This window comes from Vanacampus margaritifer, chromosome 2 (genome assembly GCF_051991255.1).
Source record: "Vanacampus margaritifer isolate UIUO_Vmar chromosome 2, RoL_Vmar_1.0, whole genome shotgun sequence".
Lineage (NCBI taxonomy): Eukaryota > Metazoa > Chordata > Actinopteri > Syngnathiformes > Syngnathidae > Vanacampus > Vanacampus margaritifer.
Window position 1 is genome coordinate 37,374,751 of NC_135433.1, and position 26,717 is coordinate 37,401,467.

A 26,717-nucleotide genomic window follows, 5' to 3' on the forward strand; every position below is an offset into this window, starting at 1 on the left:
GATTTGAAAATGGAAGTGCCTGCGAATGTGTTAGCAATCACATGTTAAGGAGGATAGATTTCTCTGTACATGGCCATACGTTGTGTCCTCCGCTTTCATGAATGAGAGTGAAGACAAAATGATGTTACTTCCCATTTAATTGGTGCGCCGTTAGCGTCACTACAGCTAACGCTTGAAATGCCTGTTGGTTCTTTAACCATTTTTGAAATTGGAAGATGTTACGTCATAAACAGGTATAATCTTAGTTTTCCTACACTTCAGCATTATTGATGTTACTGACAGTGGAGGGTAGTAAGGAGTGTTTTTTCCCCCACATATTTATATTTTCTTTTTTTATCATTGTAGATGATGAGTTCAGAGTTTACTTCACATGTTTACGTATCAAGATTTCTGAAAAATAAAAATTTGTTTACATTAGTGTTAACTTTAGTGTATTTCATTTGATCTGATTTACAGTACAGAATTTACGGAATATAATCACAGAATTACGTTGTTATGGTGAACGCTTAGACTACATGTCAAAATATTTCCTAAGTTTACACCTGGAATTGTAGTAGATAAACAGGCTTTCATATTATATTATAAATGTATCGCAATTAGATTATTTAATTTTCCAAAATCTTTCAGCCGTAATTTATGTTATTTTTGGTATGTTTCTCCCCAAAAAATCTTGACAAAGCAACTAATGGATTTTTAAACCCATTTCCTATTTTCATCTAATATTTTCACATTTTTTCCTCATTTGTTTATTTGTGTCTATATATTTTAAATTTTTAACTACAAACTCAATATTTTTAAAATGTCTTTTTTGGTCCAGAATTTTTTTCCTCGATACCTTTCAAACAATACAGTCAGTTTACATACATTACAGTCTGTTAACATACATTATGTCAAACAACACACTGTATTTATGACTTTCCTTTTTTTGCATTTAAATATTTTTAGTATTATTGCTTTGGCACTTCAAGATTACATATTATTTTTGAGTTGTGCCATTCCCACTAGCAAATTCCTACTTTTTTTTTTTTTAAAGCAATATTGTTACAGTAATGTTCTGTACTGGACCAAAAAGATGCTAACTTACAATGTGGCTGTAGCATCAAGCAAATCTATGTGCCCATTTATCAAGTGTCTTCAAAGGGTGGATGGTTTTACCTTATCGTAAAAAGTGTTTGAGTTGTCCAATGGTTAAAAAGGACTTACTTCTCTGGCAGTGCTTCTGCGTCCAGCAGCGTTCACTGAAGTGTCCGTTGATGGTGGTGGTCTGGCAGGTGGTCTTCCCCACGGACGCCCCGGGGCACACGTCCCCGCACTCCCTGTCGTTCTTGTTGGCCAAGATGTAGTTGTCCTCCACCGTGTCCAGGATCTTGGACCAGTCCAGCGTAGACAGGTAGCAGAGATCCGGGTTCTTCTCGATCCTGACGGCTCCCCGCGTGATGTTCATCAGGCTATGCAGGCCCAGCTCGCGCAGCTGCAGCATCTCGAATACTACCAGGGCGTAGTTGAAGAACAGGTTGTTGCCACGGATCACAGTCAGGTTGGGGAACAAGTCGCTGAGGCTCTCCATGCCGTACACGCGGAACAGCAGCAGGTAGTCGGTCACCACCGTCAGCTTGGGGAATGTCAGGCCCCGGAAGTCCTCGGGCTTGCTTCCGAACATGAGGATGATCTTCAGGTGGCCTTCGATTACCGTGCAGTTGGCCAGCGAGTTGAGTTTGGTCACATTGTTGCGGATGTCCTTGCTCGGACAGACTGGAAAGACACAAAGAGAGAACACGAAGGTTAAGAATACGATGGAGTATAATAGACAAGTTTAACTGCCTTGTGCTCTTATGTAAAAAGCAGTGCAGCTCAGTCTCTGACAAGCACACACCAAGGCGAGTGCGCAGTCCGCAGTGCTTCTCAATTACTTTTTGTTAAATGTGTTTGTGAAATTATGACTTATTTTGAAAAGTATGTGTATTTTTGTTAACTTAGAAATACTCTTGCGGAGGAAACTTATTTCGGACTTACTGGAAGTGACTGATGCCGTGGGCAAGATGTCTGCTCTGGAAGAGCAGAGTCGAAGGAGTCAGACATACGGGAAAATAATAGATCTCTTGGTAATTACAGGGGATATTTCACTACAAAATATGTGGCTATTTCTCTGGCCGTGATGAAGAGCAGACCGTCTTTGTTGACATTTTGCCATGAAAGCGAGTTTCTCAAGTCTGGCCAGAGATGATTTGGGAAGTCGTCTCTGTGATTCTGTGATCACGCGTTAACTCCTATTTATCTGAAAAGAAGCCATCAGTCATGTTCGGTGTGAGTGGTGTATTTGTTGGGGGGCGGGTAGACACACCAACTGAACTGAACTGGTCTAATTCAGCGTTGAATAGCGTCTAGCGAGCTACCAGGGTCTTTCCATATGAAAACTATGAATAACATACGAATAAGAAAGTTCACAAGTATATGCTAATCAACAGGAGGTGCTACAATCACTCACTTGATGGAATATTATTAACTAATCTCAGGAGTAATTTCCTGGAAAACGAACTCAATGAAAGGTGAAACCAAAAAAAAGAAAGAAAGCAAAAAAAAAGCAAATTTCCTATAACCATAACTCTAATAATTTGATAACAAAATATACAGTATGCTGAGGAAATCTCTCCTCTTCATGAAAGAGGAAGTCAACAAAAAAATGTTCTTTACTAGTCTAAACAAGGTATTCTGATTAATATCGCGTTTATAGAACATGAAAAGCAAAAAAAAAATCACTCGTTTTTATCCATCTCAGGGGGCGGCCATTTTGTCACTTAGTGTCGACTGCAAATGACAATCACACTTGCTCAGGGCTCAGGTAACGACCAATCACAGATCAGCTTGTGAAAGTCATATGACCAACCAAATAAAAGTGGTGAGCCGTGATTGATCATTGCCCTGAGCAACTGTGATGTAATTTTCAGTTAACAGCGAGTGGCAAAATGGCTGACCACTGAGAGAAATTTTCTGCTTACAGTAATTTCTGGACTATAAGCCGCTATTTTTTTCACTTGCATTCGACCCTGTGACTAATACAAAGGTGTGGCTTATCCATCAGATCACAAGAGGAAGCACTATAAAGGAAGCGCAAGAGGGTCAGGCAGAGCAAAACAAACCAAGTGAGCCCAAATACAGAAGGAGAGACGAGAGCGAGGGAACCTGGTGCGATAACATTAAAACACCTGCGGCTTACAGTCGGGTGCGGCTTATATGTGTAACAAACTCGAGTAAATTTCGGATAAGTCAGGTGCGCCTTAAAGTCCAGAAATTACTGTAATCATATTCCACAATCACAAAATTAATATTAGGAGGGGTCACATACAACATATTATTGTAAAAAAAATGTTGGGGTTCACTTCTCTTTTAATTCACAAACTCTGGCTGTGTCATTAAGTACTAACAAACTAGCTAGTTAACAGCCGGCCAACTCTAGTCTACCCTCACTCGCCTCCAGGGTTCCTACATATGAAATTTCTAAATTCCAGACTTGTAAAAAAAATAATAAAAAAAAAAAGATAAATAATTTGTGATAGTTGAGTGATTCTTCATATGCCATTTATGTCACCAAATAACTGTATTCAGCAAGGTTACTACCCAATGAGGTGTACAATTATCAGGGATTAATGGACAATGTGGAGGCGTAAACTGACGTGCAGTGGAGGATGGTTGCCTTTGTGAAGTCTATTAATCGCTTAGAATTACGCCTCGGAGGGCATAGAGACTTTATCAGTCACACTCAAACCCTTCTACTTACCAAGAGAACTATCAAACGTGGTAATTACAGCCGCCTTTATTCCGCCTGATGCTAAGGTCAGCACTGCTCTTAGCCACCTGCATGACATTATCAATAAACATCAGAGGGCGTACATATTACTGCTGGAGATTTTGACCAGGCATGTTTTAGGACTGTTCTACCCAATTTCACCCAACATGTGAAATGTCCCTCTAGAGGAGGCAATACACTTGACCGGGTGTATTCAAATATCAAACATGCCTATAGAGCAGTACCCCTCCCACACTTTGGCCTGTCTGACTATACATCTCTGCTCCTGATACCAGTTTATGCCCCTCTCGGGGGGGGGGAACCAAAGCCCACTACAAAAACTGTTAACATTTGGCCTGCAGACGCCCTCCTTAAATTGCAAAATTGTTTTGCTGAGACAAATTGGGATCTATTTGAAAATCATAGCCTAGAGGAATATACACAGACAGCGCTATTCTACATTTCAAGCTGCACAGAAAATGTCGTGATTAAGAAGGAAATCCGGGTTTATCCAAATCGAAAACCCTGGAGGACAGGACACATCAGCAACCTCCTCAGAGCTCGCGACGTGGCTTTCAGATCCGGTGACAGGGCTTTATATGCAGTTGCGAGAGCTGAACTGAAAAAGGGGCATTAAAGAGGCCAAACGCATCTACAAGAAAATAATTGAGGAACATTTTAGCAGCAACAACACAAGCGAGATGTGGCAAGGCGTGCCGCACCTCACCAACTCCAAGGGCAGCTCACCCATCACCTCCAACACCGAGGCATCTCTGGCAAAGGAGCTAAACTGCTTTTTTGCTCGCTTTGAGTGAGTGTTCAGATCCGTGGATCCAAGAAAGGCGGCTGGCCCGGATGCTGTACTCAGAAAAGTACTCAAAGCTTGTGCCTTTGAGCTTGCCCCGGTGTTCACAACAATATTCAATCTGCTCCTGTTACAAGCCACTGTCCCTTCCTGCTTTAAATTAGCAGTCATAATTCCCATTCCCCAAAAACATGATGTGAACTGTGGACTGTGCCCTCACCTCCATTGTCACAAAATGCCCGGAGAGACTTGTACTGAAGCACATTCAAACCAGGCTGCCACCGACCTTTGACCCCTTTCAGTTTGCCTACACGGAAAATAGGTCAACGGAGGACGCCATTACCATCGCTCTCCATTCAGCACTGGAACACTTGGAATACAAGAACTCATACGTCCGGATGCTCTTCATTGATTACAGCTCTGCATTAAACACTATCATACCACTCTGATTAGGAAACTGCTTGACCAGGGTCTTCATACACAAATCTGCTCCTGGATTATGGACTTTCTTACAAATCGCCCCCAAACTGTCGGACTCGGACCTCATCTTTCTTCCACTATCACGCTCAGTACTGGCTCCCCCCAGGGCGGTGTGCTGAGTCCACTTCTGTTTTGTTTGTACACCTCGGACTGCAAAACCATCCACCAATCCAAACGCATTATTAAGTTTGCGGATGATACAACGCTGGTTGGCCTACCGTGATGAGGTGCAAAATCTGTCTCGGTGGTGCTGATTTTGAATGCAAAGAAAACCAAAGAACTCATAATAGACTTCAGGAAACGCAGAGCTGACCCATCCCCCTTTTTTAATCAACGGCGACTTTGTGAAAAATAGTGCACAGTTTTAAATTTCTTGGCACACACATAACAGACACCCTTTCCCGGACTATAAATATTACAGCCGTTATCAAGAAGGCCCGGCAACATCTTCATTTTCTTAGGATTTTAAAAAGAAACTGCTGGAGGCCTTTTACCTTTCAGCCATCGAGAGCACTTTAACATACTGTATCACTTTCATGGTATGCAGGCTGCACTGCTAAGGACAAAATATCACTGCAAAAAGGGCCGCAGAAAAAGGTCATTGGCTGCCCTCGTCCACCACTCCAGGACGTTGCTAACACCCGTTATCATACAAGAGCCAGGACCATCAGTACGGATACTTCTCACCCCGGTCATCATCATTTTTCACTTTTGCCCTCAGGGAGGCGATACAGATCAATCAGATCCCACACCACCAGATTCACAAATAGTTTCTTTCCAAAAGCCATTAACATAACATACACCACAGTCATATGTTTAATTCACTTTTATTGCACTTTTTTTTAATGTCATGTGTTTGCTATGGATGTCAAGGTGCATGATAGTTGTTTGTAGTTTTTATGATTGAAGGGAGCACTTGCACTTTCGTTGTATATTTTATGCAATGACAATAAAATATCGATCTATCTATCCATCAACCACCAATGAACATTTGTGGATTTTGGTTTCCTTAACTTTATCCCCTGGGAAGACAACATGGAGTCCTGCGGTGGCAGACTTGCAGAAGATAACACCAATGGGCCGATAAAGAGCTTACGTAAGGCTCAGAAACAAGGATAGGCCAATCGCCCGGTGAGAGTAAACGCGCTACGCCTGCCTGGTCAATCTAACCACACACACACTTTTTCCTGACCCATCCCCCCTTCTTCTTCTCCATCTGCTATTGGCTGTGCAGGTGCAACTTGGGACATTCCAGGGTCAGCTTATAGTTCACCAGTGTACAGCAGGAGGTATGCGGCTGTGTATTTGTTTACTGAGCCAGCCAACGGTGAGCCGGGTGAAGGCGGTCAACCGGTCAACCCTAAGGTGGCGAAAGGCGTGCACTTCTTTAGAGCCGAGACCTCCGTTGACACCTTCTCTTGCATAACACAACAACTCGCTGCACAAACAACAAGCTTTACAAGAGCATTTACACCGTGTCAATCATTTAATGCTTTTGTTTTTAAAAAAAGAACATTCCAAGAGGAAAGGAAGGGCGACATTGTTTGTACAATTCCCGCAAAAAAAGTCTGAATATTTCAAGGGAAAATGTTAAACTTTTCAAGGGAGGAAAAAATCTATTCATCATATATTTTTTTAAAAAGCAGGTTGAATCTTAACAGAATTGTAACAAGTGAATGGCAAAATTCCAAGACCAGCCACCACCTGTCATACAATAATTAAGGATGCAACTAGATTTTTTTAAGACCAAGTAAATGTACATTTGAGGAGTTGATGACACCAACTCTAAATGCTAACTTTTCTTGGCATGTATTTCACTCAAACAACACTTTTTAAGCGTGACAACTAATCATTACTGACATTATGACAGGATCCAACTGCATGATTTTCTAACCATCCTGCATCACATTTCAATTAAATATAGCCTGTAACATAAGGCATTGCAGTTATGTGGTGCCTCAGACCCAACACTACGTAAAAGATCAAACACTATGTAAAAGGAGTAGCCTACATACATACATAGATACTTAGACAAAGACAGTCTGATGGATGTAAACAAGTTGGGAAAATGGATGCCTTGTATGTATGTTACCTACAAAATAAAGTGGGTCAAAAGAAATACAAGCCTGCTTCTCAAGAATACCCCAAGTTTAAAAATGAAACTGTACAGGGCAACAAAAGTGATAGTTTATTATGAGATCATGGTTGACTTCCCTAATTGGCACGGGTTCGTGACATGAGCGCGGCTGGACATGCGGGAGCCAAGAATTACAGCGCTAAGCATCGCAGAGCGAAGCAGGTGACGGGGTTCAAAACTCGTCGGAGGGCTCACAGGGCGGCTTCCTCCCTATCGCATGAGCAAAGCATAGCAGTCGGATAAAGTTATTGTCCCCCATGTAGAGGTGGGCAATAACTCGAATTAATTCGATAAATCGTTATTTTAAAAATCAAATCAAAATCGAAAATTTGCTAAATCGTGAAATTTTGTCTTTTGGATTAATAAAAGCTGTTCTTATGTTGTGCTACATTCAAATGTTTTTGTGGCATTTAAGAAAAAACTATGAATGTTAAGTTTATGTTCAAACTAATTTAGAATCAGTATACATTATTGTTGTCTGAACATTTTGCACAGGAATTATTTTTGAACAAATGTAACCTTTAGATAAATGTTTGTTGGGTTTATTAGATTAAAATTGATTAAAATGGTAATCGTCCTGAATGTCTGCAAAAATCCAGATTTTATTTTTGTTTATTTATGTTTACCTTTATGTATGGCCACACGGCTGACATGGCTCCTACCCGGAAGGTAGGAATACTGTTTGCCAGGGTGGTGAACTGGTACCAGTGTGGTAATGGTACATCATTAAAAGTACAAGTACTTTACAGACCGACAGCCCTAACAATAAAAAAAAAAAAAAAAAAAAAAAAAGACAATCAAACAAATCCAATGTTTCTGATTGTGTAAAGAAAAATGGATTATTCTAAAATGGACTTTTCCCCCAGAAAAGATACAGGATTATATTCTCAAAATATCTGTTTAAAATTATAACTTTATACTGCAAAAATTCTAATTACCTCCCCCCGCCTCAAGAAAATGCAACTTGCCTGTTTTACATGACAAAAATATCAGTTTACCGTTTACATTTTCTTGTTAAAAAAAAATTCTCATCAATCTCTGAAGAAGACATTTTTCTCCCAAAATTAAGAATCGCTTCAAAAATATGCTTTTGCTTGAAAAAATTATAACTATGTTCTCATAAAATTTCTGTTTTCCACGAAAAATATACAACTTTATTCTCATAAAATTAAGATTTTTTCCCCCTCAAAAATTACAGTATTCTCAGAAAATTGCTTTTGTACAAAAGATACGACTAATCTTATTCTTTACAGAATAGCCTCAGTTTCTGCTATAAATTTACAAATGTTACAAAAATAAAATGTACAGCTGCTTCTTACAGAGGACGTCTAAACCTTTTTATTCCAAATGCATTTATGAATAATTGGCTCGGGAGCAAGAACTATGTAACTTGAAACTGCGGAAACTGGAAGCGTGGAAAAAAAAAAATTCAGACCAGCAAACTGAGTGCAACAAGTGTTCGGAGCCACAAAGAGCGCAGGAGTGAAAGGCAAACGTACAATAGGAGAGGACGCCGCTGCTCGTAAAGCGTGCACTGCGTGACCCCCGCGCAGAAGGCGACTGAGTCCGAGTCATCGCTCCTATCAGTGTTCACTTTCAGCTGGGATAGTATTTTTAGCAATGGCCAATCTAAGCCATTGATAGCTAAGCTCACTGGAAACGGGAACACGGAGGCCCGAATGTGCGAGTGGGGAATTTTGGAGAAAGAGTGAGCTCGTCCATGTGCGAACATTTAGTCGCAACTTTTGCCAGGGCTCGTAAATCTAAAAGGACGTGCGCCAAAGGCACAAAATGGCTGCGTTGCAGGTTGTGGCAACGTGACCCGCCTCGAGCAAAACAAACAGACAACTCTTACACGAGTGGGCAACAAATCCATTTGAACTGTCATGCAAGTGTGAAAGATTAACCACTGTATGATAAAACTAAAATAAAGTAACCACTCACCCGTTGCCATCATGCAATAATGTTGCATCGTTGATCATTTTAGCCTGTCAACAGTCATTCTGATTTCTGTAGTCTTTTGTGCTTAATCAAAATAAGACATTGGCAAACATCTGTTTTTAATTGAAAATAAACAAAACAATAACCAAAGCAGTAACTGGATCAGTTTTAAAAAGGTTAGTGAGTGCATCAATCCCTGTCATGTGATATTGCCGAAAAAACAACAATTGAAACAATTGAAACAAATATTTTGTAATACACTTTAATGCAAATCAAATGTTATCAGATTGCTCAATTAATCGATGGACTAATAAATAATAGAATAATCGGTTCTAAAAATATTTGATAGTGACAGTGGTGCTCTGATCGATTTACCGATTGTGATCGGCAGATTTCCGTGGGAAAGTATGTGATCGATATATGCCGATCAATTCCTTTCATTGCCGATCACAAATCTTGTATAATTCGGCTAAATCGACCCAAACATTTTTTTACACACAAACATTTCTAGCTCAAAAACTATAAATATTCATTTCAAAATCCTATTTGCAGCACTCAGACAGAATAATCGATACTAATCAATTTAAAAAAGATTCCTTTAGCGACGGGCCGAATTTTTCCACTTGCACCGCAGAGGTGCACTCACAAAAGGTTGCCATGGCGACGGGCCGAGCTTTCCGTCCAACAAGACCAGATTGCAAAACAAAGCTCTTGGCGGTGCTGCTGAGAATCATCAATGAGCCATTAAAGCAGGGACCGAGCTTGAGCGCAGGCTAAAAGTACAAAGCGGGTCACAAGACTCAGCTAAATTTAAACGTACTCAAGTAGGAACTCGTCGGTGTCGCACATGTCCGCGCACAACTCGCCATTCCTTTATTTACAGCTGCAGGCGAGCTATTCCGATCCCACCAAGGGAGGTGGATTGCTGGCGGGGGGGGGTAACACGTTGTTAGGCTGGTGTTGTGCATGGGGGGGAGCCCTGCGAGGCCCCAATAACGCGGGAACACAAACAGTGGAGTGATTGCGACACTTCCCTTTTCAAGGTTTTACTGTTCTCCTTGCATTCCGTAAAAGTCAGCGAGATTGTTACGACAACATGTGATGTAATCGTCTTCACTGAGACTTCCTACTTCCTGGTTCCCAATGACATGACTTTGACGAGGACCGTCAGTGACTGACCAGTGTCATGCATCATTCGAGTTAGGGCTGAGCACTACAGCCTTAAAATAAAACAGCTGACCTTTTTTCACAAAAATCTATCAGATCCACCACCTTTGCTTATCGCAAATGAAAAGCCGTTATTCTCGTTTTGCTGATGTTTGTACAGTGTTGTGTTTTTAAAAGAACTGCCAATGGATTTAAAATGTAGACGGCTACTGCTCTTGCGCTTTTACGTGCTGTGGCTGCCGTTTGCGTGTTAATTTGGGGAAATTAAGCCTCAAGTCGTCATGAACCATCATTGAGTGTTTACAAAGCAGAAAGTGGAATTCTCAAAGGGAGGCGACTTTGGGAGCTACTCTATCATTTTCTAAAACGCATTCAATTCCCTGTGCTGTTGAATTAAAACGTCCTCACTCAACAAGTATCTGACAAGCGACTCAGCTACCGGTCAGACGGGCTTCTGAAAGGGGGTTCATCGTGAGGCCCTCCTTTACTGGCGGATTGCCCAACTCCCTTTTCGATTCCCGTTGCAGAAATTCCCGCTTGAGCGGGTTTGATGTCATTGCTCACGTTGAGCTCCGGTCAAATGTGATGAGTGAGGTTTAACACCTGAGACAACTACTGCCCATACCCACTTTGTGTTGAAAGCAAATGTCAGTTTACACTGACAGTAATGTATGATAATGTTACTAATTATCTAAAGAGTCGAGCTGTAGCAGCTGCGTGAAAGCACACTAAGGATACGGCAATGTAGCGCTTCTGTAAGTTAAAGGTGATAATAGATCGACATTGATTGCTGAATGCGTGTGTTTTTTTCTTTCTGTAAAGACACATTGCATGGCTGCAAATGACTTTGAGAATTGCGCAAGGAGAACAATGTTGGGGTTTGATGATGCTGTCACCAAGGTGTTAATTTAACAACATGCTTGTTAATGTAGCTGGCGTTTACAGTGCGCTCCAACAGGCCTAGCTACATTTCACTGACTACGTTTCCATGCAGTCAATATTTGGGTTAAGGTCAGAATTCCAGTTTCTGAAACATTCGAGATAACCCGTTTGCATTAGTGGTGGACAGAGTTACTCCCGTATACGTAAGCACGGACAACGTCATTAAGCAAGGAGACGTCCTTTCCGCTTTTAGCTTTCTACGTTCAATAAAAAACATGATATTTATGTCACTGTCCACTAGGGGTGTGAATTTCCTAGTACCTGGCGATTCGATTTGTATCACGATTCATAGGTCACGATTCGATACCGATTAATCCCGATACAAATATATAAATTGATTACTGAGATTTTTTTAACTCAAATTTAGAAAATACTCATCATTAAACTTGTACACTGTAAGATTTGAATGAAAATTTACTTATTTATCTGAAAATTCAGGCTTATAACTGAGCCACTGCATTTAACAGACAGGTTGCAGTCTGTTTCATGTTTGAACGGCACTGAAATAAAATATTAACGCTCAATGTTCCAATAATATAACAATTCTTCCATGCTTAATGTGTGAATCCTAACCCTAAGTAAGACGTTTTGTTGACTATTCCCATAAAAAAATGTATGTTTAAAAATCGATTCGGCCGCATATCGAATCGATTTGAGAATTGCGCGCTCTAATATCGCGATATATTGCCGAATCGATTTTTTCTAACACCCCTACTATCCACGGTGAACAAAGTAGCCGGTTTCCGCCTCACTCCGAAAGTTTGATTCTTTGCTGCGTCGTCATCTGCTTTTGAAATTTCCGGTGGGTTCCTTGCACGCCAGAAGCACGGACGTAGAGACAGAAAACAATGTCAAAGTAGTCAAGCGAGGCTCGTTAAGCAAGTGGGACCAAGATTCCTTGCAAATACAAATAAGTGAAGAAGAAAAGAAGACGATGAAGAAGACGAATAGAGCATGCGCACAATGCAAATCAATGCCTTGTTCAAATGAGGTATTTTCATTTCTAAATGCCGTTTATATGAAAAAGAATTTGGGCTATGAAAGGGGTAACCCAGTGGTCTTATTCGGGTTTTGCGCGTGTTTACAATATTGCAAACAAATCTGTGGCTTTACCATTTTGTACATTTCATGTCACGTAGTTTCATGAAACATGATACAAACATGGACTGCACTTATTAATTACAGTACTTAATATAAAGACCAACAAATACATAAAACATACATGATAAGCGGTTTCAGATAATGGATATATACAAAAAAAAGATACATTTTACCTTATACCATCTACAGGAGCGGCATTTCATGTTCTGCCTGTCACTATATGTTGCTGCCAGAGATAGATAAACAACGGTACATTATTTAAATTAAATAAATAATAACACGGGGACCAATTAAGTAAGTGAGATAAAGTCCTACAGTTGGGAATCACAACCATGATAGAAAAGCACATTAGCTCATTGATTTGTTTAAAAAAAAAAAAAAAAAGTTATCAGAGGCTTATAATGTCACATTCCTAGAGCGCTAGAGGCACAAAACAAAAAAATGTCAAATGGCCACCAAGCGAGAGCCGATTATCCCCTGGCATTCTCAGACTTCTTAGCCGGGAGGGGCGCCGGCGACAACATTTTGTTTACGGACACAAACAGACGATAAGTGGACGACCTTTGTGCCTTTTTAGGTGCACGAGGCGCCTGTGACTTACAACATCGTCAATACGTCGTTGCGGTCAAAACAACAGCGCTTACAATCAAATGGCTGCTGGCAATACTCGCTACTGGCACTGCAAGTTTTTGCACTTCAGCATTGATTTTCATTAGCATTACTGCATTTCTTCCTTAAATACAATGCATACGCTGTAAACAAGTCTACACATCCCTGCTCAAAAGCAAGCTTTTTGTCATGTAAAATAATGAGACCAAGATAAACCATTTTGTTTTTTTCCACTTATTGTGACCAGTAAAACTCATTAAGAACAAGCTAAAATCTTTAAAGGGGGAATTAAATTTAAAAAAAACGCAGCTCCTTGGGCTTTTATTACAACACTCAGTCTTTTTGGGATGGGGTCTATCAGTAAGGTACACATTGAGTTGGCAAAATTTGCCAATTTCTTGGTGGTATTCGTAAGGTATGGGGTTTGTTTGTTTGTTTGTTTGTTTTTTGATGATAAGTGTTTATGCCAAACATATTGTTTGGAATTAAGGCCAAGAAATTAATGTTTGGTTGGTTTCATCACACCAGAACACATTTTTCCCACATGCTTCTGGGAGATTTCAAGTGTGTGCGTGTTTTTGTTTTTAGTCTTGCCCACCCTACGCCATAGCCCCCGACATAAGAAGAAGATGACAGATTGTTGTCATGTGTACCGAATTCCTGCAGCCCCTTCAGTGTTGTTGTCTGCCTCTTGGAGGCTTCCTTGACCAGTTTTCTTCTCATCTTTTCATGAACTTTGGAGAGGCATCCAGTTTTTGGTGATGTCACAATGTGCCATGTTTTCTCCACTTGATGACTGTCTTCACTGTGTTCCATGGTATATCTACTCTGCCTTGAAAACTCTTTTGCACCCTTTGCCTGAGGTTCCTTTGATGCCAGGGAAGCAGCTTGTGTTCTTCATGCAACCACAAAAAATTCCAGAAAAGCCTACTTGAACATCTGAACTTTATGTAGGGTTAACTCATTCACTGCCATCAATTTTTTTTTTTTTAATATATATATTATTAAAAATTAGGAGCGACAGGCGATCAACATTTTGAATTGTAATTAATCGCATGACTTCACTAGTTAACTCTTTGACTGACAGACGTTTTCAGAAAAGGGATGCCGTGGGTGCCAGCCGATTTAAGCATTTTGACTGATCTTTTGACTGATCTTTCAAGGTCCACAGAAAATTATGTGTTTGGACTATGGAAACACACATACTACCAAATGAAATATTGGACTCTTGCATCAGAAAAAAAACGTTTGTTTCTACCTTATTCCGTTTTTGAGTAATCAACAATAGAAAATGGTTAGTTTCACCTCTGTTTTGAAACAAACGTCTTTTAACGTCTTTGGCACTCCTCCATAGGATTTTACTAAACGTTATTTAACCTTTTTGGCAGTCAAAGAGTTAACTCACAATTAATCACTATTTTTTATATCTATTCTAAATGTACAATAAAAAGAAATTCTAGGTTTTCATACTCTTGTTAACAGTGGGAAAAAAAATTTAAAACTAATAGAAATAGTTCAAATGGATTTTTGACACCTATAGTCGTCAGTGGCAGTGAATAAGTTAATAAATGGCACTTTAAATGATGGAAGGTGTGTACTGACTGTCATTTAACACGAGTTTGAATGTGACTAACACACATCCCCAATTACAAGACTGTGTGCACACTTTAACTTAAGCCCTGGGTGTTATTTGACCATTTTTTGGCTTTTTGTTGGTTCTGACCAAGCCATTTCAAAATAAAATAACGCCCAGGGGTTTTAATGGGAGTTGTTTATTTTTGCTTCCCCTCTCAAAAATACTTCATTTGTGTTTTCAATTGGGTTATACAGGTGGCATTAACAGTGGAAGAAGCTTTGAAATTGTTTATTTTGGTCTCAGTTTTTTTTATTTTATATATCAAATGTTTGGCATCAGACTTGATTAAATGCTCGAGGGCCAGGTCTGTACAAGTCCATTGTGCGTTACTTTCCCCCACCCCAGCATTACCCTACATAGCGTCAGCCGGAGGTGGGCAAACTTTTCAGCTTTAAAACTGACAGTTGGACCAGGTCATAGATTAGGAAAAAATAAAAATGCTTTTATGAATGTTTTTAGTCAAGTCAAGTCATCTTCTTTATTTACAATATATCTCAAACAGCCACAGCTGTCACAAAGCTCTTACAGAACACATAATATATTTTTTTTAACAATAATACAACCATAACAATTCTTACATCATCTTTGATGTTTGAAGTGGTTAGAGATGAAAGAAGAGAGTCAGCCTCCGTTCAACTGTTGATCAAAGATGTCCTAATCGCAGCATGCATGATGTCACACATGTCTGCTACAAGCTAATTTTGAACGTCAACAATAAGCTGTAGCATCCGTTGACATAAACCATACGTACAGAAAGAATGGTTCAAATTCTCCAGTCCCATTTAGATCTGCTTCACTTCCAAGCGCTGAACTCTCATTTCTCTCCAAATCTCACATACACCTGCGTGTTTCGGGTTGACGTTTTACATACAGCAAAGAGTTCATTTGAATGATAAATTAAATAACAATCAATATTAATTTTTAATGTCTTATCCTGTATCCTCATTTTTCTCTCTCTACATTTAGTTCCATGGTGATGCTGTACGACCTCCAAGCGAGCCCTCCGATGGGGATGGGGCAGTGCGAACGAAGCTGCGCTCTCCAGCTGGTTCTTTGTGTACGCCGTACGTAAAAAAATGTTTGTTAAATCTACATACAAGGTAATGCTTCATGACCTTATTTGGAGTAATCAATAAACCCAGTGATTTTAAAAGTCTGGTACAAGTGTCCTATACAGGCTCCCTCTGGTAGTACGCAAAATAATCACTGCCTCACAGTTCAGTTGTATTTAACTTTAGAGTACATTTTGGTTTTCTTTGGGAACTGCTCTTTTTTAAAACTCTTATTTAGATACATTTACTTTTTTTTTTAATACGCAATGCGTTTTAAATGACTTTTAACTCTTTTACCGCCAAAAACCTCAGTTGACGTAAGGACACGCCCACTGTATACTGCCAATAACGTCAACTACGTTTTGTTTTGTCAATGGGCAGTGCAAGTCTTGTGCAGCGCTGGTTTGTAAATGGGGTTGTTAAAATCCAAAAACACCCACTTACTATGGCCAAAAGATGGCAGCATTGTATCTCTTTTCAATGGGCTCCCGGGTGTCAAATTACATGTAAACATGGAGGATCTTAGGAAATAGTTCGTTTTCAGGGTTGACTTGAATGATCAAAGCGTTTGTCACACTAACTCTAATTCACAGAGCGTCACTAAACAAAAAAAACATTAGTGTCAAAATCACTGTTTTGCAGAAAATTTATATTTTTACAAAAAGCTTGTTTTCTCCTTATTGCTTCCCATTTTCACTTGATGTCACTCAAATTACCTATTTTCAAATGGTGATTACTAAAGAACGAAATGAGGTAAAAACATAATTTTTTTCCTAATGAAAGAATGGGATCCAATCTTTCACATGGTATCATCCACCATGTTTATGTAGTCATAGCATACAGTATTCTGTTTGCCGTGAAAGATGAGTGAAAATGCTTGAAATCGGCTGGCACTCTCGGGGTTGTCTTTTCGTTAACATATGGCAGTAAGAGAGTTAATGTATCATTTTTGATTAACACCATATTATCTATCCTATTATGCAATTATTTTAATATTGGTGGCGATGCATTTTCTTGGTGTAAAAAAATTGAAAGTTAATAAATTGTTAAATGAGATACATTAATAAAAAATGAATAGGTGAAAACTAAATAAATGCATCAATTATTCTTGGACTGTTGACAACGAAAATTCTCAAATGACTGGATTAAAGCTAAGAGAATGTGCACCCTTCCAACCATACTTTGCAAACCCCAGGTACCAAATGTTTAGTTCTAAGCAAATTAAATAATATGGGGTGGGTCTGCCATTCAAATGAAAATGTTACTTACTTTCCGCGGTGGTGGTCACGAAGCAGGCTGCGGCCAAAACAAGAGCCAAAGTCCGGAGCCACATAACTGACTCTGGCTCGCGCACCATCCGCCAATCTGCTGCAAACCGTCCAAAAACTCGCCGAGTAATCCTTCTTGTGGCGAGGGAGGGGGAGCAGAGCACGAGAAGAAGGAGATGAAGGCGTGGGGGGAGGAGGTTGTTGTTAGGGGGTGTAATTATTTTTCAGGAAATTGTTTTGCTTTTGCGGCGTGAGCCAGCAGGTAAACAAAAATGAATCAACGACATCCCGGAAGATGGGCGGAGGAACGAGTCCAACGTGTTCGCTCCGCACTCAAGCTACCGCGGCTAAAGCTAAAGCAAGCTAAATTAGACACGTCTGGCTCCTTCGCGGGTTTGTGGCTCCAACACCCCCGACCGAGTGAGCCCCAACACGGCTTTACCTGGCAGCTAACGTTAGCCACCTGGAGCTAACGAGCTAGCTGTCAAAAGTAGCCAAGCCCAGCCCAGCCAAGCCAGGCCACGCATACATAAAAGTTTGCCTCGCGGACATTCAACGCCACTCGTAACCTACAAAATTGAGCTGTTGCGTCTACATAAATGTCAACTATTTACACGGGAAATGTGTATTTTCTGTAATTCCGTGCTATGTAGCCGCTGGGAGTCCAGGTCACTGGTGGCACGCGTGGCGTTACGTTCGCGTGGGTTTAGGGAAAAATCTAATCGTTCCCCGGATGCACGTCAAATGTGGGCCTAAGCATGGCAAAAAAGTTGTCCTCAAAGTGCGTCGTGTCAACTCCGATCTCAGGGTCGAGCTTTAGCGCTGAGATTTCCGAGATTTTCTGCAGCTCCGCGCGACAGCCACTGAGCTCCACGATTGTTTGCTTTTCACGCGAACGTCACATCGTCCATCCAGTGGCGCTGCTCGGGTAAAATGGCAGACCCGCCACAACTGGAGTAAAGTCCCCCTTGCTCTATTTCCTTCTGGAGCTTTTCAAATCCCGTTTGTTCTTATTGCACAGACAGAAAGAGGTAGATAGAAGGTCTGTCTCCCAGGCTGTATGTTGGCTGTCTCTTTTTTCTTCTTCTCCCAGGCAGTAAACAAACACTGCCAAGGGAGGCAGATGGGCTCCCGGGGAAACACGGACTGGACTTCATTGGATTACAACTGAGACTCTGTCAATAAACACTGACGCCACTTCAGCTCACCACGAAGTCTACTTCTCATCTAAATTCTGCATTTTTAATACCACTACTTCTACTACTACATCTGCTGTTGTGGTTGTTGTCATTGCTACAACTACTAGCACTGTTGCTACGATTATATTTTGTATGATTAGTATTGTTATTAACATTAATAAGTATCACAATAACGCTTATTATTTTTTATCCTTATTAGTACCATTACTGTCTGCTGTTGTTACTATATTATCGTATTGCTATCCTAATTTTTATTACCAATATTCTTATTAATCGTATAGTTATTCTTATTAGCATAATTGTTATTACTATTTTCACAATTACTGTTATTTTCATTATTTGTGTAATGTGTACTATTAGTAAAGGTTGTATTAGTACAATCATAACTGTTAGACATTAATAATCATAATTACTATATTATAATGATTATAATTTCGTTCCTGTCATCATGACTGTTACTCTTATTAGTGTTCTATGTACTTATATTGTAATCCCTGTGATCATCATTAGTTATTTTATTAACAAAGTTATTACTAGTCTGCTATCATTATTTTATCATTATCTTCTTAATTACTTTCATCATCATCATCACTGTTATTTTTTTATTGACATCATTATTACATTATCATTTATATTATAATATCATCCTTGTCATCATTACTGTTTTTATTATCATTCTTATTATCATCAATGATGATAATCATCGTCACTATTGACAGCTTTTTAACTAATAATAATATCATTACAATACTATTACAGTAGTCATTACTATAATTATTGATATTACTTATTTTATAATAAATCATCAAAAGTACTTTTTGTGATTTCTTTACTGACAAAATTATTCAACCTCTGAAAAATTGCCACTCTTTAAAGCAGAGTTTTCAACCAAGTGTTTTTAATCAGGTGCTGAGAACAGCTGTAAGGTGTCAACAGAACCACAACGGTGAAAAATTAAAGGTCCATTGTGCCGTTCAAAAAAGGTAATATTAAACTTTTTTCTACATCATGCATGCTCAACCAATGCCCAGATGAGTACGAAGAGCCCTGACTGTTTTATTCTGACTGCTCTCCCTCCCTTTTCAAAAAGGGGACCGGAGGGTGTGCTCCAACTATAGAGGGATCACACTCCTCAGCCTCCCTGGTAAAGTCTGTTTTGGGGTGCTGGGGAGGAGGGTCCATCGGGAAGTTGAATCTCGGATTCAGGAGCAGTGTGGTTTTCGTCCCGACCGTGGAAGAATGGACGAGCTCTACACCCTCGGCAGGGTCCTCGAGGGTGCATGGTAGTTCGCCCAACCGGTCTTCATGTGTTTTGTGGATTTGGCGTTCGACCGTGTGCCTTGGGAGTCGGGCTTTTCTGTCCTGTACGACCGATGTCAGAATTTGGTCCGCATTGCCGGCAGTAAGTCGGATTCGTTCCCAGTGAGGGTTGGACTCCACCAAGGTTGCCCTTTGTCGACTGATTCTGTTCATAGCTTTTATGGACAGAATTTCTAGGCGCATGTTATGGTAAATGGTTAACTGATTTGTTGAAAATGATAAAATAAAGGAGGAAAAAAATAGTAAAATAAACACATTTTCAAAAACATTTAATTTTTCATTTGATTAAATAATTAAATTAATTGTATAAATAAGAATTAATTAATGTTTTTAATTTGACGTTTTAAATAAAATGTTCTATGAAGTACATATTTAATTAATTAACGAGGGATGGGTGAGTACCATTATCAATTATCAGTTATCGGTATTGTGATGATAACTCAGCCTTATTTCAAGCTGAGTAACCATGCCTCTTGTGGCCATTTTACGATCAGGAAATAGAAATTACAAATTCTAAGAATGTTTTTTTTTTTAAAGCCATTCATTTCATGCAATTTGAAGAAAAATATATATATTGGTGTGTACTGTATATATATATAAGTCTTTCTTAAAAATTACTTGCTTTTTTGGGAAAACATTTTATGTATCCAAAGTACTTGTGGTATCGGTGACTACTCCAGAGTTGAGTAGTAGCACTGTACTTTTACTAGTTAGAAGGTATTGAACATCCTAAAAAATACCTATTAACTTAAATGATTATAAGTAATATAATAGGCTCTTTGCAGAAATCCACTACTTCCTGAATTTAGTACCACTCCTTCATTTCCTGTCTTTCATGAATGGACAAACTGATTAATTCAGGTGTGCCTGACCACGACGACAATGGCCAGACACGCCTGGATTAATCAGTTTGTCCAATCATGAAAGACAGGAAATGAAGGAGTGGTATTGAGTTCAGGAAGTAGTGGATTTGTGCAAATAGCCCATTAAAAATGCAAAATGAATAATGATCAAAATATATATTTTTAAAACCTACACATTTATATATATATTTTTCATTATATCAAATAAAATAATGATATGAGTAATAAATACAATTACAAATGAATACTTTTTAATGTTTTCATAAAATATTTTATAAAAAATATTTACAAATATTTTGTAATTTATTTTGTTGATAATAAAAACCACGATAATGAAAACTGTACATGCCCATTTTAATTAAAAAATATATTTCATTGAAATGATTATACATACTTATACAGTTTTTTTTTTACAAGAAATTATTAATTTTAAACAAAAATGACAATGAAAGGTTGACAGTCATTTACTTTCATTAATCATAAAAAAATCTATAATTAAAACAAATCATTTTACATTATTTTTTGTATGTCTTGCATTCCATTCACATTTGAATTTTTTTTCTACCAATGGCCTAGGGCCTTAATTGTCTAGTTTTAAAACTATATCGAGGAGAACAAAAGTCTGCCCACCCGTGCTCACTGAGCTGACGTCTTGGGAGATTGACGTCTGGTGTGAGTTTTTTGGACACGCACGTCTGCTCATTGTTTGTCTTCCTGGTGCCCGTTTTCCTCGCCGGTTGTGCGTGCCTAATTCCACGCTTTTTCCACTCGACACGTAAACGTCGGATGCTGACACTTCCTGTAAAACCGTTCCCAAACTTTTTTTGGACTCTGTCCTCCCATGCGCAGGTCTAAGAAAAGCCCTTTTATTAGCTTGTGGCGCTAAAGAAGCTCAATAAGGAAGTATGCATTGTTGACTGCGAAAGCGGATAACAGGTTGCTAACAACACTGCCGTACACAAAAAAAACATCAAAACAAATCAACATGGATGCTAACACGCTAGCCTGATGATGCAGGGTTGAGGTGAGTGGCGGGAGGAGCGGGGGATGTGGGCTGGTGGGCCTGCCGTTCTGCTGCGTTGGGCTTGGGGCGCGGGCCGTGTAGGGGTGGGGGGGCGCTCCGGGCTCCTGGGTTTGCTCTCCAGCTGGTGGTCCCTGCAGGGCCCAGGGATTGTGCCTTGGCGCTGCCGCGGCCTGGGGGGGGCCGGGGGTTGTGCCTGCTCGATGGCTCCCCTCTCTGGTGGAGGTTTTTCATACATGCCAGATCCACCACACCAGCATCTACTGAAATTCAAACACAATCTGCTTCTTCCTCTGGGCGTTGAATCGGTAGAGGCTGATGTGTGTGGATCTCACTCTGCTTTATCTATCCTTCCTTCCTTCCTTTCCTCAGTCTTTCCTTTGGTCTCTTGAGGTCTCCCTAATTTGTTGGAATTGAGATGTTTCTGGGGTTGGTGAAAGATTCTGATTGGTAACCCGGTGGGTAGTAGGTGATGTCTGGTCGGTGCTGGATTTCACTTTTCTTTCTTTTCTTTGATCCTTCCTCGGGTCTCCTGACAACTTCACGACTCTAGCGGGATTCTGAAGTATTCGGTTTAGGTGAACGATATGGAATTTTGAATAGGTTTTAGGTGAATTAATGAGCACACACTCACATGCGCACATACAAAAAAAAGAAGAAAAAAGAGAGAGAGCATTGATGATGACATGTCAAATCGGTAAGATTACCGAATGAACAATACTGAGCTCTCTCAGGGAAAAAAAATTGATTAATAGCAACATCCTACCCACCCTCATCCCCTTTGAAACAAAAGCAAAGGCGCTCGCATCAGGCTGCTGTGTGCTCATGAGTCATTTGTTTGCGTGCGAGACACAAAAACACGTCAATAGTTCCAAAGCTATAATGAGGCTAATCCGAGGCCCCCGGAAGCAAGTTCACACGGGTACTCTGTGTCCTCTCACACCACACGAGCTCACCTGACCTAAAGCCGGCACGTGTTTTCCAAAGTCGTTCACTATCGCTAGCGAATTAGCAGCTCGAGGTGATGGTGGCAAGCAAAACAAAAACAGCCAAGTAAGAAGAGCTGAGATCTTGTTTTCCATGTTCCTGTCTGGGATCACGGGGGCTGCTTGGAGGGGTTTCCGCTTTTCAACAATGCTTTTTGGATTTTCCTATGAGAATCTTCACACAGTCCAGTCCAGTCTGAATTTAGTGTGGCTCGGCATAAAGTATTCCCAAATTTGATTCGGTGAAAAAAGATGACATTGGATCAGGCAGTACAAACAGTAAAAAAACAAAAACAAATTTACAACAGAAATATTCATTCAGAAAAAAAAATTAATTCATTCCGAGTGCAAGTAGGAAGAAGTCAAACTTATAAATCCCAACCTTTTACACTTGTAATTGCATATACAGTGATGCCTTCAGATACCAGTTTCATTCATTCCGAGACCACCCTTGTAACTCAAAACACTTGTAGCTCAAATAACCTTTTCAAATTTAAATTAATCTAAATACCATTAAGCCGTTCCAGGCTTCTTCCTCTAAACAAACAAACAAACGGGAAAAAAAATTGTGATTTGTATTTTACTGAGGAAACTAGCAATGTCATGTGACCAAACCCAGAAACAGGTGAGCCGTGATTGGTCATTACCTCAGTTCTGAGCACCTGTGATGGCATTTTCATTGGACAGCAAGTGGCAAAATGTGTTTTTAAAAGGTATTAATTGTACATGAAAAACAATGAAGCTGTGAAATTAACTCTGAACAAAATTTATAATAACTTTTTTTCCTGCTGAAAATGACTAAATGAGTCAAGTATCCCTTTAATGATTATAGCACCACAACATATTAATGCTACTTAGCATTAAGCTAGCGGGCTGAAATGCTAGCCTAAGCTGTGTTTGTTTGAAATACACAATGTTTTATGTTCAGTTTTGTCAACAATACACTTCAATTGACATTGAACAACTTGAAGCCTTCTTTCATTGGACTGTTCACTATTTTCCAAAAGGGATGTGAAGTGAGTTGAGTCACTACCCCACCTTACAGCACTCAAATCTTTACCGTATATGCATGCGGGAAAACTTACATACAGTCACACAGGACATAAAAAGTCTATACACCTCTGTCCAAACACCATTTGTGTTCTAAAAAAAAATGAGAGCGATAAATCACGGCAAAACTTTTTCCACCATTAATGTGACATAACCGGTACAACCGAGTTGGAAAATAAAACAAATCAAAATTGAAAACTTTTGGAAAGAGGACATACAAATATTGTGAGCTAATGTGATTGCGCAAGTGCTCATACCCTCTGACGTGACTAACTGACTATGTTCAGAATGAACCAATCCCATTCAAACTCATGTTAAATGGAGTCAGCACTCACCTGCCAACATTTAAAATGGCCCTGATTAACCCCAACTTAGTTCTGGCTTTTCCTGACATTATAAACTGTTTATAATGCCTTCCTCATTTACACAAGCCGCATTCCCAGTTGACAATAAACTGCTCCATATCAGAATGCTGCCACCACCATGCATGCTTCACTGCCTTGATTTGTAGCTTTTATCCATCTCAGGCAGCGGCCATTTTGCCACTGACTGTTAAGGGCTTTGATAACAACCAATCACGAATCTTTTCTAGGTTTGGTCATATGACGTTTGCAAGTGGAGCCCAATAGGTCACTGTGATGTCATTTCCAGTCAACAGCAAGCACCAAAATGAGATGGATACAAACAGGTGGATTTTGCTGCTTAATTCATATTTTACACACACATACAATGTTTAGACTAGTAAAGGCTGGTGGAACATATTGTAAAGAACATTTTTGACTTGACTTCCCTTTTAATATTCAACTACGCAAGCTGAATATCTCTACCAGTACATTTTAATTCATCCATCTATTCATTTACTACCGCTTATCCGGGGTCCGGTAGCAGGCGCAGCAGCTTTTGGAGGGAAGCCCAGACTTCCCTCTCCCCAGCCACTTTGACCAGCTTCTCCGGCGGGATCCCAAGGCGTTCCCAGGCCAGCTAAGAGACATAGTCTCTCCAGTGTGTCCTGGGTCATCCCATGGGCCTCCCGCCAGTGGGACATGCCCGGAACTGCTCTCCGGGGAGGCGTCCAGGAGGCATCCGAACCAGATGCCCGAGCCACCTCAACTTGCTCCTCTCCAGGCGGAGGAGTAGCGGCTCGACCCTGAGTCTTTCCCGGATGGCCAAGCTTCTCACCCTATATCTAAGGGAGAGCCCGGACACCCTGCGGAGGAAACTCATTTCGGCCGCTTGTATCCGGCATCTTGTGCTTTCGGTCACGACCCACAGCTCGTGACCTTAGGTGAGTGTAGGAACGTAGATTGATTGGTAAATCGAGAGCTTCGCCTTTCGGCTTAGGTCCTTCTTCACAACAACGGACCCATACAGAGTCCACATCACTGCACCGATCAGTCTGTCGATCTCCTGCTCCAACCTACCTTCACTCGTGAACAAGACCCTAAGATATTTGACCATTGGGTGACCAATGTCCAACCCTCAATGGGGACGAATCCAACTTTCTGCTGGCAATGCGGACCAAACTCTGACACAGCCCGTATCAGAGGGCTTAGTACACTGTACACCTGAAGCAGCCCTCACAAGACTCACCAAGGGCCACGGTCGAACGCCTTCTCCAAATCCACAAAACACATGTAAACCGGTTTGGCCAACTCCCATGCACTCTCGAGGACCCTGCCGAGGGTGTAGAGCTGGTCCACTGTTCCACGGCTGGGACGAAAACAACACTGCTCCTCCTGAATCCGAGATTTGACTTCCCAACGGGCCCTCCTCTCAATCACCCCAGAATAGACCTTATCAGGAAGGCTGAGGAGTGTGATCCCTCGATTGTTGGAACACACCCTCCAGTCCCCTTTCTTAAAAAGGGTGACCATCACCCCGGTCTGCCAATCCAGAGGCACTGTCCCTGATGTCCACGGATTGTTGTAGAGGCATGTCAATCACGGCAGCCCCACAAAATCCAGAGCCTTTAGGAACTCCGGGTGGATATCATCCACCCCGGGGGCCTTGCCACCGAGGAGCTTTCCAACCACCCCAGTGACTTCCACCCCAAAGATAGGAGAGCCCACCTCACCTCTTAGTCCCCAGACTCTGCTTCCTCAAAGGAAGGCGTATCGGTGGAACTGAGGAATTTTTCAAAGTATTCTCCCCACCACAACTTCCTGAGTCGAGGTCAGCAGCACCCAATCTCCACTATACACAGTGTTAATGGTGCACTACTTTCCTATTCTGAGACACCGGATGGTGGAAAAGCCATCCGGAAGTCATTTTCCGTTGGCCTCATTGAACTCCTGCCATGTCAGAGTTTTTGCTGAAGCTGCATTCCGCTTGGCCAGCCGGTACCTGTCTGCTGCCTCCAGAGTCCCACAGGCCAAGACTCCTTCTTCAGCTTGACGGCTTCTCTTACTGCTGGTTCCAACAACAGGTTCGGGGATTGCCGCCACGACAGGCACCGACCACCCTATGGCCACAGCTCTGCTCGGGCCCCTTAACAATGGAGGCGCGGAACATGACCCACCCAGACTCAATGTCCCCCCCTCTCCCGGGACAAGGGAGAAGTTCTGTCGGAGGTGGGCATTGAAGCTCCTTCTGACAGGGGATTCCGGCAGACGTTCCCAGCAAACCCTCACAATCTGACCAGTATCTTCCCCCACCATCGGAACCAACACACCACCAGGTTGTGATCAGTTGAGAGCTTCACCCGAGTGTCCAAAACATGCGGCCACAAATCCGATGACACGACTACAAAGTCGATCATCGAACTGCAGCCTAGTGTGTCCTGGTGCCAAGTGCACATATGGACACCCCTATGTTTGAACATGGTGTTCGTTATGGACAATCCGTGACGAGCACAGAACACCACTCAGGTTCTGATTGGGGGGGCGTTCCTCCTGCAGGTCTCACTGTCATTTCCCACGTGAGCGTTAAAGTCCCCCCTAACAAAGTCTGCGGGGGGAGCGCTCTCCAGCACACCCTCCAAGGACTCCAAAAAGGGTGGGTACTCTGAGCTGCTGTTTGGTGCATAAGCACAAACAACAGTCGGGACTCGTCCACTCCACCCGAAGGCCGGTAGAGGCTACCCTCTCGTCTACTGGGGTGAACCTCAACGTACAGGCGCCAAGCCGGGTGGCAATAAGTATGCCCACACCTGCTCTGCGCCTCTCACCATGGGCAACTCCCGATTGGAAGAGATAGTACAACACCTCTTGAGAGGATTGGTACCATAGCCCAAGCCATGTGTGGAGGAGAGTCTGACTATATGAAGTCGGAATTTCTCTGCCTCACACACCAGCTCGGGCTCCATCCCCGCCAGACAAGTGACATTCCATGTCCCGAGAGCTAACTTCTGTAGCCAG

At 41.2% G+C, this 26,717-nt stretch overlaps 1 protein-coding gene across 1 annotated transcript in view; it reads right to left on the bottom strand.

Moving 5' to 3' along the window:
* Nucleotides 1–18,027, bottom strand: part of insra (insulin receptor a) — a 62,528-nt gene extending 44,501 nt beyond the window's left edge. Inside the window, exons 1-2 of the mRNA XM_077556888.1 lie at nucleotides 16,924–18,027; nucleotides 1,204–1,752 (exon numbers count right to left, since the gene is read on the bottom strand). Coding sequence (XP_077413014.1) covers nucleotides 1,204–1,752; nucleotides 16,924–17,011 — 637 coding nt within the window. The 5' untranslated portion in view covers nucleotides 17,012–18,027. The remainder of the gene's footprint in view (nucleotides 1–1,203; nucleotides 1,753–16,923) is intronic.
* Between the last annotated feature and the right edge of the window lie 8,690 nt (nucleotides 18,028–26,717).